The sequence below is a fragment of the Squalius cephalus genome (assembly GCF_949319135.1).
Source record: "Squalius cephalus genome assembly, chromosome: 16".
Lineage (NCBI taxonomy): Eukaryota > Metazoa > Chordata > Actinopteri > Cypriniformes > Leuciscidae > Squalius > Squalius cephalus.
In genome coordinates this window covers 29,343,053-29,356,973 of record NC_137137.1, presented here as the reverse complement: position 1 = coordinate 29,356,973, position 13,921 = coordinate 29,343,053, and the positions used below count along the sequence as shown (strand labels likewise).

Here is a 13,921-nt window from a genome sequence, read left to right as displayed (position 1 = left end):
TATTTGATAGCATGATGAATGGAAGGCATTGAAAGGAATCAGCAGTCAGTGGTGGGATATTTCCTTTACTCCTCCTTTATTATTACTGATCATCTTCCCAAATGACTTGTCAATAAACGCTGTCTACGCCATTATTTATCTGTATCACTTTGTCAATATGAGCTGCACTGAAGGAGCGAATGAATGATGCCATCATCAATTAGAATATGGCCCATTTAATATATTTCAGACAGATTGTAATAAACAGAAATGTCAATATCTTCTGTTTATAGATTTGTACAAGAGTGCCGGGTGAGCAAGCATCAGATTTTGGACGGAGGAATATTATAAGCAGTAACTGTCATTAATTTTGGTATTGAGTTCTCATTTGCTGTTTGTGTTAGAAAAAAAAAAAATCTTGGTAATCAGATATATTGACCTAAAATGATAAATAAAGTAAAATAACATGATAAGATATATTTTTCTGAGAATATTAATTATAAATGTGTGTGTTTGTGTGTGTATGTGTGTGTGTAAATGTGTGTGTGTATATATATATATATATATATATATATATATATATATATATATATATATATATATATATATATATATATATATATATATATAGGCTATATATATATATATATATATATATATATATATATATATGTATATGTGTGTGTGTGTGTATATATATATATATATATATATATATATATATATATATATATATATATATATATATATATGTATATGTATGTGTGTGTGTGTGTGTATATGTATGTGTATATGTATATGTGTGTGTAATACATATAAAGGGTAATTACAGAAAAGAAAAATAGCCTATAAGTTCAATACAAATTAGAGTTAGTGGGAATAAAGAGAGAATTCAGGCCACATCAAGAGTGACACATGAATTGTAGATCATCAATATGTGGATTCTCAGTTATTGGCCACATGACCCAAAACACTTTTTCCTTACTAGTCCTATTTTTATTGAAGAGAGAAAAAAAATGTCTTAAGCAGTAAAAAAAATGAAAGAAAAAAAGCTTTGTTGCAAACTCAATATAAAGGGTCCATAGGGATTGTTTCGCATCAGATACACTCTCTCACTGGTTGTTTTGTGTACTTCAGTTATTTCTTCATCTTCTTCAAAGTTAACTGGAACACACATCTCATATGATATCAGCCTGGACAAACAGCAGTCACAAAGTGCCAAAAACACACATATCGTTCATGAAAGGTTACCGTGACCTTCCGCACAAAAGTCTTGAGTGTTTGTCTATTAAATCTGTCATTGTGTTTTGCCCTCTATCTCTCTCCGCACCCACCGCATCCCGACACAAACGCCAGGGCTTCTGTTAGCTCTAGCCATGTGATAAGTGTTAAACAAACTCACTTTCTGTGGCTCTCTCCCTTCTCACCTTTGTGTTCGCACAATGGGAATTTGACATTCCTTTAGTCATCCGTTTCACTGCCCACTGTGTCTTTCTCACATGCACTGACAGGACAGGAGATGTTGATAAGAGTATAATAGAGAATCAAACAATGCTAAGCTGGGAACGATTATTTTTAATTACCCACGGTGGAGCGTTCACTATCAGTGAAATCTTAATGTTTGCCTTGGCCAACAACAAAAAAAAAAGCAGCAAGCCATGAGCTTATTAAACTCGTGATATATGGTTTATCAGATTGTTGCTGGCTTCCTGGTATTTACAGCAGAACTGTTTTTATTTCGGTAGAGTTTTTCCATGACAACTCCTTGATGAAAAAAAGTCCGTGTAGAAAGCTTTCATTCACATGCAACCGATGATGCTGGAGTTTTGTCTAGGTTTGTGGGAAAAAAACTTTCTCTTTACCTACATTTTTAAAAACATACCATCCATCCATCCATTCTCCAAACCGCTTGTCCTCTGTAGGGTTGTGGTTCAAAACGTACCTATATCTACAATTCATTGCACTTTCCAGCTGAAATGAATACTAGTAATAGTAAAACACAACAGACTTATTTACACACGGTTCCTTGCGCAATACTATATGACCTGAAAACACTTTTACCATAGTTCAAATACATTTTTATGCATGCATCACATAACCAGCTCAATATATATGACTTTTCAGACGTAGTAAACTTGCTCGGTAGTTCACCTGACACAGCACTGCACTAGCGCTCTGGTACGAGTCATGCCACTCGATAAAAAAGCCAAAAATCTTGAAGAAGCAAGTTTAAATGGCATGGCAAGTGTGTTTTTATCTCACATTTTCTTTTGTTTACACTATCAGTTATGTTTAGGGTACTGTTTATTGTAGGTGGTACTGGTATGTTACTTTTTAAACACAATAGAGCATTGAAGTTTTAGCGTCACTCAATGGACATTTCATTACTGAACTGCAATTCGTCAAGTCAAGTCATCTTCATTTATATAGCGCTTTTAACAATGTAGATTGTTTCAAAGCAGCTTTAAAGAGATAAACGTATAATTTAAGGTAACAGAGAATGTTTTGGCTTTATAGCGGTTCTTTAATAAAGTTATTTTCCAGCTAAAGTTAGTTTTGATTGATTCGCTTCCGTCGCAACGATCATTTGTTATTAAATTAGGGGCCGCCAAGACGACACCATTCTCTCTACACAAACTTTAAACGCGAACCTGTGAGAAACGCTGATGGCGTTCACATGCGCATTAAGAATTGGTTCTATAGTTATGTGCGTTTGAATATATGTGTGCAGGTTTGTTATTCCCTACAAACCAAGCCTAAACAAATTACTGGTGTTTCCTTATAGTTTTGATTCAGAATTTTATTTTATTTTATCAATTCGGGGTAGATACGCAAATTGAGTTTTCCCGACGACGCTTTATCTGTAGAGTGGGAAAGGGATCCTCCATAGGGAGAGACTAGTTGGCACTTCAGCACTGCGTTGTCATCGGGTCCAGGCGAAGGGCCTTCGTCAGATCTGGATACGGCCTGGATCCGGCAGGCTGCGGGAAGACCTCGGGATAAACAAAGACACTAAAATTCGTATAATGACCAATGTCATAAAACATTGCCAGATTCACGTTCGTCAGTTTCAGGAGAATTGAATGGCTTTTAGCACTACTCACTGCACATTTCACTTTGAAAAAGTCGCAAATGTGCAAGAAACAACGTAATATCACCACAGGCACGTTTTTCCAACGAGCCTGCAGGTTGTGCAACATGCATGCATTTAGAAGATTACACAGCCTTTAGCATAATGGTTTAGATATGTGTGTGTTATCACAGTAATTAATCCGATTTATTATGTTTGACATCATGGTTTTGCTCTGTTTCAGACTAGAACAATGAGCTCCAGAATTGGCAAACCCCAGTTTCTAAAACCATAGAATATCTCAGATTCATCTGCCACAAACTGAGCGCCGACCGCTTCCGCATTAATTGACAAGATCAATAACAATCACGCATTTACGTATCTAAGCTCTCCACACACCAAAAAACGAGAGAACATTCTCAATAACTGCGAAGCAAAACTTTCACTTTGTGGCTTTCTTGGTGTGGTCGTCTGAGCCAACAGGATGTCACTCACTCGGTTCAAAAGGCCTTGAGGTTGGTCTCTGCTGGTTCTTTTTTGGAAACTTGTGGCTTTTGACATCCATAACCATCTATTGGCCGCGCTTCTATATTGCCTCACATTATCCAGACTTGAGGGGAATTGTTTTTGGCAACGTTCGCTGAAATTTTCCCTCTGCAAAGCCCTTAAAATGTGCTTGTTTTACTCCATACCCCCAACGTCAAGCTGGGAGACAAACTGCTTAGTTGGCTCACCAAGGTTTACCGAGCTTCTCTAATTGCAATTAGATCGAAGTCCAATTAGCCTGCGACAAGGACTCATTGTTAGACGTGATCGAGGCCGTCTTCTCTTCAAACCGGGACGTTGAGTGTCACGCAAAGCACAGGAAAATCCAGCCCGTGAGGCGAAGCACTGTTTTCTTTGTCCGTCGTGTGTCTATTAGGGCAGCTGTGCTGGAAAATGTTGCTAGGATGTGTGCGGTGAGCTTGTTTTCTTTTGTTCAGTCTGTGTGTCAATATAAATAGGGTTGAGGTTGAGAAGAAGAAGTCCTGATGGTGCCTGCTAACAAAGGTGGGCTTATAAGAGTAATAACAACACACACTTACTCCCTGGTGCTAATTTGCTTCAGACACTCGCGTTGAATCACTGCACAGGTGGCTGCGCTTTCATCAAGCACGGCCTGCTCGTATTTGTTTTTACAGTTCTCCACCATAGTGCCTCTGTTTTCGGACACTTTCGAGCACTGTCAGCATGACACGCTAATCACTAGAGCTTCACAGCGATTTTCATTTACATAAGAAACCCTGACAAACTTGTGTAAGCAAACGTTTCGAGAAGCTTGTGAGAGGTTCAATTGTGCGTTTTACGTCTGTTTGGGAAAAGCGTTCTCACTCTCTTCCCTCTCTATCTGTGGCACAAATTGTCCTGTCGCCAAAGAAAAAAAAGGGAGGAAAGTTAAAATGATTCTGACGTGTCATAAATCACACCAGCACTTGTGGCAAATCATTTTTTCCAGACGTCTAATTAATACATTATTTATTCGCTTGAAACACTCACACATACACGTGAGTGTAAGTCATTTCTGTGGCCGAGTGCCGAAGCATATGTAGATAATCTCACACACACACACACACACAGATTTTTCAGTAAGGACATACTACAGAAATCTATGTAAAACTAAAAAAGGACTTCAGATTAACACAGCCTAACCCTAGTATAGAAACCTTTTTTTAATGAATATCATGGATTGATTGTGGATTAGAATGTCTGATGTTTCATCAGATGCAGCAAATTCCAGGTAGCAATGCCATGTACTTTACCATTCAATCAGTCATTGAGAAAATTGCATTCACCTGAAAAAAAAAATGGAATGAGTTGAAAGACAGAAATGTATATACAACAAGAATTTGTGTGTTTGGAGCACGTTTGACAGTTTTGGGTCTGTTTTGCATAATTTGATATGCGTATTTACGTCTGGCATGAAACTATTCACTTACCTGAGAGCACCTGGTAGTGTTTTACAATCTAAACAGAGCTGTTGTGCTGTGAACTCTGTTTATGAATCTGTCACACTGTTTCACACGTTCTCATCACCCCACCAGCAATTCACAACTCTCGGCTCTGTTTTTTCAGTTACATTATTCATTTCCCTGAAATTCAACAATTTCTAACACCTTTAAACTCTAAAAGGAAAAACTATCTCACCTTCTTCCCAGAGCAAATGTAGAGCATTGGTCTGGCAGCAAACTGCAGAGTAATTGCACTACACACACTATACTTCAGTAAGTGTGTGTGTGTGTGTGTGTAGCGTGGGCTGACGTATGCATGTGATTGCACACAGTGTATGTGCTTATGTGTGAGATTATTTCTATCACATGTTGCGGTGCAAAAAAATGAAAGACATGAATGAGAAAAAAATACAAATAAATGAATAAGCAATATGTAGATATGTAGGTAGATTTTCAAATGTGTCATGGGAACACGGCAAAAGCGTAAAGTTGTTTTGGACACTGTACGTGCTGCTCTGACATCGCTGCAGGATTGAATTATGGATGTAAGTAGTTTAAGTAGACTTGTTTGAGTATTTGTGATGTAATTGCTTCCACTCGGGCGGCTTGGATACATTGACAGCCTAATTTAGAGAACCACAGTTTTTTGGGCAGTGTGCAGAGCTGTCAATCAAACCCTGATAAAGGCGGTACAGACTGTAGAGGGTATTCTGTAAAAGAGTCACTTATTCTGTTTGCTTTTCCCCCTCGGTGACTCACTCACTCACCTTTGCAATCACATTCACCTCATTCACGTGGTTACTTACAGATGGAACGTGCAAAACCAAGATGTATTCTAGATTATAGGGTCTTTCTGTGTTTATTTGGCCAATGCTAGTGTTGTGTTTAAGGTCATCATCTCATCAAATAATTACCATATGAATTAAATAATTAAAACAAATTATAAACATGATGATACATTTATAGACATTTACTTGCATTACTTATTTTATTTATGGAAGGGCACATTATTTGAATGGTAACAGGGTTGACGCATTCATTTTTTTCTTATGTGTTATGTCAGCTAAAATCTAAAAATATATATTGAGAGAATAAAGACGGAATGCCAGCTTATGTTTGCATTTTTATTTTAAATTTAAATGTGAATATTGGCTAATATACAGTAGGAACAAATTTTGACTCTGGCAATCCTCATTAAGAAAAAAGGCATGATTCATTATTTTAGAATTATATTTCTAATTAATAAGGAATTATTAATTTATTCAACTAAAAATCCAGATTTATAAAGGGAAAAAAAGCAAAAGGAGGTGATACACCTCTGAGCTAGACAACAGTCCTTCTGTCTACCTTTATCAAAAATATGTGACTCACCTCACTGTGGTTAAGCCCATCTGAAATCTTCAACTGTCTGATTCAATCCAAGAATCCATCAGAACCTTTGCACACGCTCACACACCCCTCATTCAGAGGATGAGACAGGAAACGGGTGGGCTGTGGGCACTGCAGATTACTTTAAAACCTGCATACGCTCCCAATAATCCCAGCGCACAGCCTCTTCCTGTTCTACTCTGAATGAAGGCCACTGAGATTCATATGAGGTCCCATTATCTCCAAACCTGGAACAAGCTCGCTTCTCATATGAGCAGGACACTGGGTGCATTCTCCAAAACCCACTCTATATAAATATTCCTGAAGGCCCTTTAATTCCACTTCTCCTCCAACTGTCTAGGTTAAAACTTTTCAGCATTCATTTCATCACACTCGGGATGGTTTAACCTGTGCTGCTATAGTGGCGGCCCAGCGGGGGCTTTAGATTCAAACGACAGACTCATCACTCAGTAGCCATTTAATACTCACTTCTTGACACGTTTCAAAGCCACATCTAATCTCAGCTAGTCACAGTCTTTAGAATATTCTGGTTCATACTGAACTAAATCTTTATAAAGAGCATTTATGGCATACTAACAATTACCATTGAAAAACCACAAGTACTGTACCTCCACCTGCAAAAGCATTACCACATCAACATGATCACTTTTACAGGTCAAATATGATTATTATTATTTTTATTAATATCATTTCTGTTTTTAAACCTTCTGAAACACTTGTCCTTAGTGTAAAATGAGAATATTTGAAGTCATACGGTACATCAGTCTTTTGAATAGTCAATGAAGTGCTGATTTCAGGCCGTAAAAATGACATGATGATGTATTTGATGGTAGTCATTAGTAATCATTAACTAATGTTTAGAAGCTAATCATTAACTGTTATCTTTTGTCTTCACAGCAAATGCTGAATGATCATGAAACGTCGTCTCAAGACAGCTGTATTAAAAAGGTAGGATTTGTTTTGTCAGTCCATCCCTCTTTACAGATCTAACAGATATGCTGATATCACCACACACAAATATGAACAACGCAAAAGCAAAATGAGAAACAGCAGTTTGCTACTAATAGGGTTCTTTATGCTAACTGAAGGTGAAAATAAATGTATTAATCACAGAGACAGGGAGTATCTTTATATAGCATTTATTGATATGAATGGAATGTACATAGGCTTAGTCTTGGCAGGCTAGATCTTCAATGCTGCTGCTTGAGTGAAGGCTACTGCCACAACATGCACATAAATACAGTGAATAGAATGCGATCTGCTGCAAGAAAAATAGGGAGAACCCCTAGCAGATTTAGGCAGGTGGTGCTGGGGAAGGTGGAGGGCTAGGAAATCTCCCATGGTGTGCTGTACTGAGTTAAGCCGGTTCGGGACAGAAATAAATAGGTTACGTAGAACAAACAGATTGATTGGCCATAGTGGTTGGCTTTAAGGGAACCAGTCTGTAACCCCAAAGAGTTTCATGACTGAACAGTGAATACATTTATTTTCACCTTTAGTTAGCTATATATATGTGTAAGTTAAATAAGAAATGATTTTTTCTTTCTTTCTTTGTTCCTTTCTTTCTGTCTTTCTTGTGGTACATCTTGATTCATGTTTAATGAACTTTTTCTTTTGAACTTTTTCTTTATTTATTATTATTCACACTGGCCAATTTGCAGAGAGTTTGTGAAACAATCAGTTCAACTCAACTTTAAACAATGTAACATTTGGCACTATCTAACTTAAATATGCTGAACAGGGACCTCTAAGAATAATATAGTGTGAATATAGAGTGAAAAAAGGCAATTCCACTGTCCAAATTAACTGATTCACGAAACTAACGAGACCTCTCAACAAAATTGTGTTGCACATCAAAGTCTTTTTTTTTAACTAATGTGATCTTTTTAAGAACATATTTTATTCACTAAGTTGAGTCACCAAAAAAACTCATCAGACATGCGCCAAGCATCCTTATTAATATCATGAATTATACATGAGGTGTTATGAATAACTGCCTCACTCATCATCTACCCTAATAGACTAAATGCACTGTCACACATCTGAATATATGTTAATGTGGCAGCAAATAAGAGCAAGTATGTGTGTCTATGTGTGTGTGAGTTCAGATATAGAGAATGTGTGTGTGTGTGTGTGAGGGCAGAACCCATCCTGGGGTTATGTAATGAAAACGTCTGTACCAGATAATCTATAACATCATCCATCTATTGTTCTCACATCCGTGTCTCTGAGATGCATCTGCTCAGACATAAAAAACACTGTTATTATGAGAGCTGAAAGATTTCTTAAGTCAAATCCCAGCAGATATACAAAAAGAAAAAGAGCTTCTTTTATTTATTTATCCTTTGCTTTTAACCAGTTATCCCTCCTTTACAACACAAACACTCTCAGAAACAGAGATGCCTATCTGAGTCTATCTGTCCAGTGCCCACACACACACACACACACACGTTCCTGAGCCTTGATTTGAGCTCTTTTAAATGTAATCCACCATACTTTGTCCCAAAAGTGTGTGTAAGTGTGAGTGTGTGACACACAAGCTCATAGTGAACTGACAATGACAGTACACTGAGACATAGATTAATTATAGAAAATCAATGTGTTGTAATTGTATTTGAAACAGATCGCCTCCGGCATTGTGCCTGCGTGTTTGGCTGGATATTAAAACATTTCGCTTTGTAAATGTAGCTAAAACAGGCGGCTGATGTTTTAATGGGAAAGAGATTAATGGCTCTTTTGACAAGCTCTCTGAGACGGTATCTGTGCTTTTGTGGCCCCTGCTGTGACTGATCTCTCATAGACTTAAAAAATGCCCAGTGTTATTTTAACTTACACTGTTTTTATCGAGGAATGATTATGGTCTGATAGTACAATCAACAAGACAATTTTTGGCAGTAAATGTATCAGTGTATATACAGTCAAACCAAAAATTCAGACACCAGATATATATTTTTTTTTTACTAGTGGGAGCAGGACACTATAGTTAATTTATGTAAGTGAGGATAGCAAAGTAAACTATGACATATCATACCCAAAAATTCTTCATACAGTGGACTACCAGTCAAATTTAGAAAAAATTTGGGACCAAAAATTATTCAGTCACTTGACCTGTTCATGTTTTGCTTAAGTTTTTTTCTTTAATTGCTAATGCGACCTTTTTACACCACAGACTGAACAAAATTAAGCATTGCTTGGTAGTTGTTTGACCTAAATTGGTATTATCTAATTGTGTACTTAAATTTAACAGCTGACAGATATTCAACATAATTCATTTGTGAGACAGTCTAACAGAAGGATGGCCAAAACCAGTGAAATATCAATTGATTTGATAACTGAGTTCTTGTCATATTTTATTACCATTTTCTAAACTATAGCGAATAAACTGTGATGATGTGAGAAATGTTGTGGTGTCTGAATAAATTTTGGTTTGACTGTATATGTGTGTGTATATGTATGTATACTTTTATGGTAAACTACATATTGAACCTTAATCTTAAGTGTTCAACCATGTGATACAGGTACATTGCACCACTTTTCATGGAAAGGTGAAAGGAGAGTTGCTTTACCCGTTAACATCAGCAGGAGGAGGCTTGTCCGCAGGGGAAATGATGAATCTCCAATGTTAGCTTAACTAAACCAGGAGAATCCGCTCCTGTAAAAATATCATCTCAAACAACCCTGTAAATTTAGGGCATCTGATTATGCCCCAAAATACATTACAGGTCACGGGGGGGGGGGGGGGGGTGTTCTGCAACCCTGAGGCGAGGTGCTTCAAATGTGACGATTGATTGATTATCATGATAATTAGTTTGAAATGATTATCTGGATATAATAATCACCGCCGTTCACCCCCTGCCTCGTGCTGCATTTTCATGCTCTCTTGTTCCCCGTATAATGCGCCTCCATCAGAAATGGCCTCTGGTTATGGAGGCGTAGTAACAGGGGCCTCCCGGTCGGGTCCTCAGGGGCTGGGGGGCCCCATTGATGAATGATGACCCAAAGGAGCCTGAAATCAGAGAGAATAAACAGGGGGAAGAAGAGAAGAGGAGAGGGACAGGGAAGGCTGGTAACTATCTGTAGCGGAGGGCAATTATACGCCAGGCCAGGCGGCCCCAGGGGCAGTAGATCGGCCTGAAGAATGCAGAGGGGTCCTGACCACCCAATACACTCACACACACACACAGAAACACAGACTCTGAGGCCGGTGGGAAAGGAATTGAAAATCTTTCCTCCTTTTTCATCACATGACGTTGTTTAAAAAAAGTGTGAAGAAAAATTTGACGTGCTAATCATGCCTTATTGTGCAAGCCCGGTTTACACGATCTGAATAACAATCTAGACGATTTCAAAAATGACATTTCATAACGAGTCTTTCAAAGCACATTAAAACTTTTACAAGTGTCTTTCTGTCTGCTTGTAAACTCAAATCTAAGCGATTGGAACGCTTTTAACAACGCTTTCTAACTGTCACTTTAGGAGCTCATTTGAAGGAAAGCGATTCCACGCCGGAACATGCCTGTTCAATTAAAACAGAAAGCTTTCTCATGCACTCGAGAGCTAGATGGGCTGAAAACACGGGGCAATTGAAGACGTTTAGCCTTTTCTGTCATTACAAGGGGAGGAGGGCTGTGTAGAAATAATATTTGTGGTTTTTAGCATGACTATGAGAAGACTTAATGATGATATCCTTTCTCGGCCCTTGGCTCGGTTACATTTTATTGGCCCCTGACTGACAATCTTTTTTTTCTGTGTGTGTGCTTGTTGAAGTGGCATATACTGCATGTAAAGATACGTTATTCTTTGAAGAGAACAATCATTTAGGGTGTGTGTGATTGGGGGGAATTGGGGGGAGGCAGTCAAATACACACATTTTTGTGTGTGTATTTGACTGTTTAAGTGCAATAAGCAGCGAAAATGAACTCAATTTCTGAGAGGTGGCTTTATGTGCGTGCACTTTGGGTGTGAGCACAAAATCTGCGGGAATGAGTAAAATTATGCGCAATCCCACGCCGAAATTCAAGCCCTGTAACACCAACAATACTCATCTGGAGCAAATGAAAGGAGTGAGTGAGGAGAGACGGGTTTGTGTGTAACTCGCTGTCGGAGAGATGAGAGAGAGATAAAGAGCAGTTGGATATTTTTGACAACACTTCATTGCACTTAGTTTATAATTTCAGATGCCTTTTTTTAGAAGACTACAGTTCAACACTGTATATATAAAATGCAACTCTACAAAGTGGCTTGTGACTGCGTTACACGCCACCACTGAAATGAATGTCATTAACGTTGTTAATATTAAGCCCTGTTAATTAATGTTGACAAATGAAACCTTATTGTAAAGTGTTACTAAAAGTTTATAAAGAAATTGTAAAAGTATTCATATAATTTGAGCAGTTTTGCTTGACACAAACCTCATTGGTTCTTTCACGTCAAGCATGTTTGAGCTTCCGTTTACAAGATTTGATATGCTCTATGAATGTGCGTTGATCGGTGTTTATATTTGAATAAAAGCCTCATTTATATCTGTTTCTTATATAATGCAATTGTGTTTCTTCAGAAGACTTAAACCCCTCGATTCATACAGATTTCTTTTAGGATGTGTAAAGATTACAACATTACAAAGTCATACAAACATTGTCTTTTGATTGTCAGTTTACGGCTTTTGGGCTTCTCAGAGCGCACATACGCATGTATACATGTACATGAAACCCCTGAAGTATGTGAAGGTTGTTTGCGAAGGCGGATACGAGACATTTTTTATCTGGCCTCTTATTCCCAATGGCATCTCCTGTCATAGTATCACTCCTCTTTGACAAGAACAGAAAACAAATGTCTCTTTCTGCCACATCTGTGGGAATTGTCCTTTCCAGAGCAGAATGCTGTCATTATCCCTGATCTTCCCAGCGTTCACAGAACTAGAGCCTCGAATACAGTGTGAAAAGTAAAGTGTGTGTGTGTGAGAGAGAGCGAGAGGGGTATGAGGGGCAGAAAGAGAGCGAGAGAGATTGTGAAAGAGAAAGATCAGTGATTGAGGATGGAATGATCCATTGTAGACAGAAGCTGGTCTGTGACGGCACAGCTCCGCTCGGCTGTGCTGGAATTCAAGTGGGAGAAAGTGAAGAGGGATGGAGAGCAAATAGAAGGCTGCTGAATGAGCAGTATATTAACTATTTAAAACGGCATCACTCTATTTTCTCTCTATGATGTCTGAAAGGGAACTGTCTGCGAACAAAGGCAGGATAAAGTGGCTTGCTTTGTCTTTACTCAAAGTCCTCTTCTATTTCTCGGAGTGGGTGTTCATTAATTCAGTTGTGTGAATGAAGTCTGAGCTGCACTCATATAATAACTCGCAACCGGGCTGCGGTTGACATGGAAACCCTTTCTAAAGACGTTATAGGTTCGGGACGGTTGGGGTGCCCTTGCGGTAATGGTGGTCTGGGACCCTCTCGTACTCTTTCCATACTGGGGTTTGCATTTGTTTTTCGCTGTCTCGGAGCGGGGACAGCCGCGTCCCCAGGCTCATTTCTGGCAAGGAACTATGTGTGCAGTGGTCCCGAAACTATTTGGACACTGAACTCCTAAAATGTCACTGCATTATATTATGAAATATCAAACCAAGTGGCATTTATTTTAAAGAAAGATAGCACATACACACTTTTCAAGCTAAATAAAAAGTATTTTCTTAGGTTTAAAATGAAAAAAATGATTGATTTAAAAAAAAGTATATTGTTACTCTTTGTGGTTGCCAAATGTTAGTGGAACATTTCCATAGTTAATGTCTGTGGTTACTCTACTACACTAAAAAAATTTAAAATCATACTTTTTCTGTCTGATTGACAGGTTTTATTTTTTCGGATCTCTTGCTTTTAATCGGCTAAGAAATCAAATACACTGCTGAACAATAACAAATCATATTTTTTATATATTTTCCTAATGAAAATGTTATTATTGGTTTATATAATTGCCTTTTTTTTTTTTTATTACAGAATATGGCAGAAAATATATTTGATAGTTTTTATACTGTTTAAATGCTGTGTCAATTAGCACTGCATTATTAATATACTTCATTGTTGTGATAATACCCCAATATGACTTTTCACAGCCATTTTCAGATTTCTATTCAGCTATAGCAATATCTGGATGCCTTTGTCCATGTAAGGGATTTTCTGGAATGTCATAAGTTATTACTTATTACTATTTTGGACTTTCTGCGAGAGAGCGCACTCCAGCTTCGAGTATTAATGAAACACACATTGCATGAGATTGTTTAGCGCTCCATAATGTTCACATTCCCTCGTTTTGGATAAGAATAAAACCTTAGGTCATGCATAGATTATCTTGTATCTTTGAATTGAAATTTAAATCTAGATTTATTCACATTGACCCATGAAAAACTTGCCCGAAAAAGTGTGAATTTTTATGTTACGCCCATGATCATGTGACACTGAAGACTGGAATAATCGCTGTTGAAAATTCAGCTTTGCTATCACAGGAA

General features: G+C 37.8%; 2 protein-coding genes across 4 annotated transcripts in view; one reads left to right on the top strand and one right to left on the bottom strand.

Moving 5' to 3' along the window:
- Positions 1 to 13,921, bottom strand: part of clcn6 (chloride channel 6) — a 526,148-nt gene that overhangs the window by 328,096 nt on the left and 184,131 nt on the right. The gene's annotated exons all lie outside the window — the stretch shown is intronic.
- Positions 1 to 13,921, top strand: part of prdm16 (PR domain containing 16) — a 323,538-nt gene that overhangs the window by 210,228 nt on the left and 99,389 nt on the right. For all 3 annotated transcript variants that reach the window (XM_079896433.1, XM_079896434.1, XM_079896432.1), the window contains one exon: positions 7,324 to 7,374. In XM_079896433.1, coding sequence (XP_079752559.1) covers positions 7,324 to 7,374 — 51 coding nt within the window. The remainder of the gene's footprint in view (positions 1 to 7,323; positions 7,375 to 13,921) is intronic.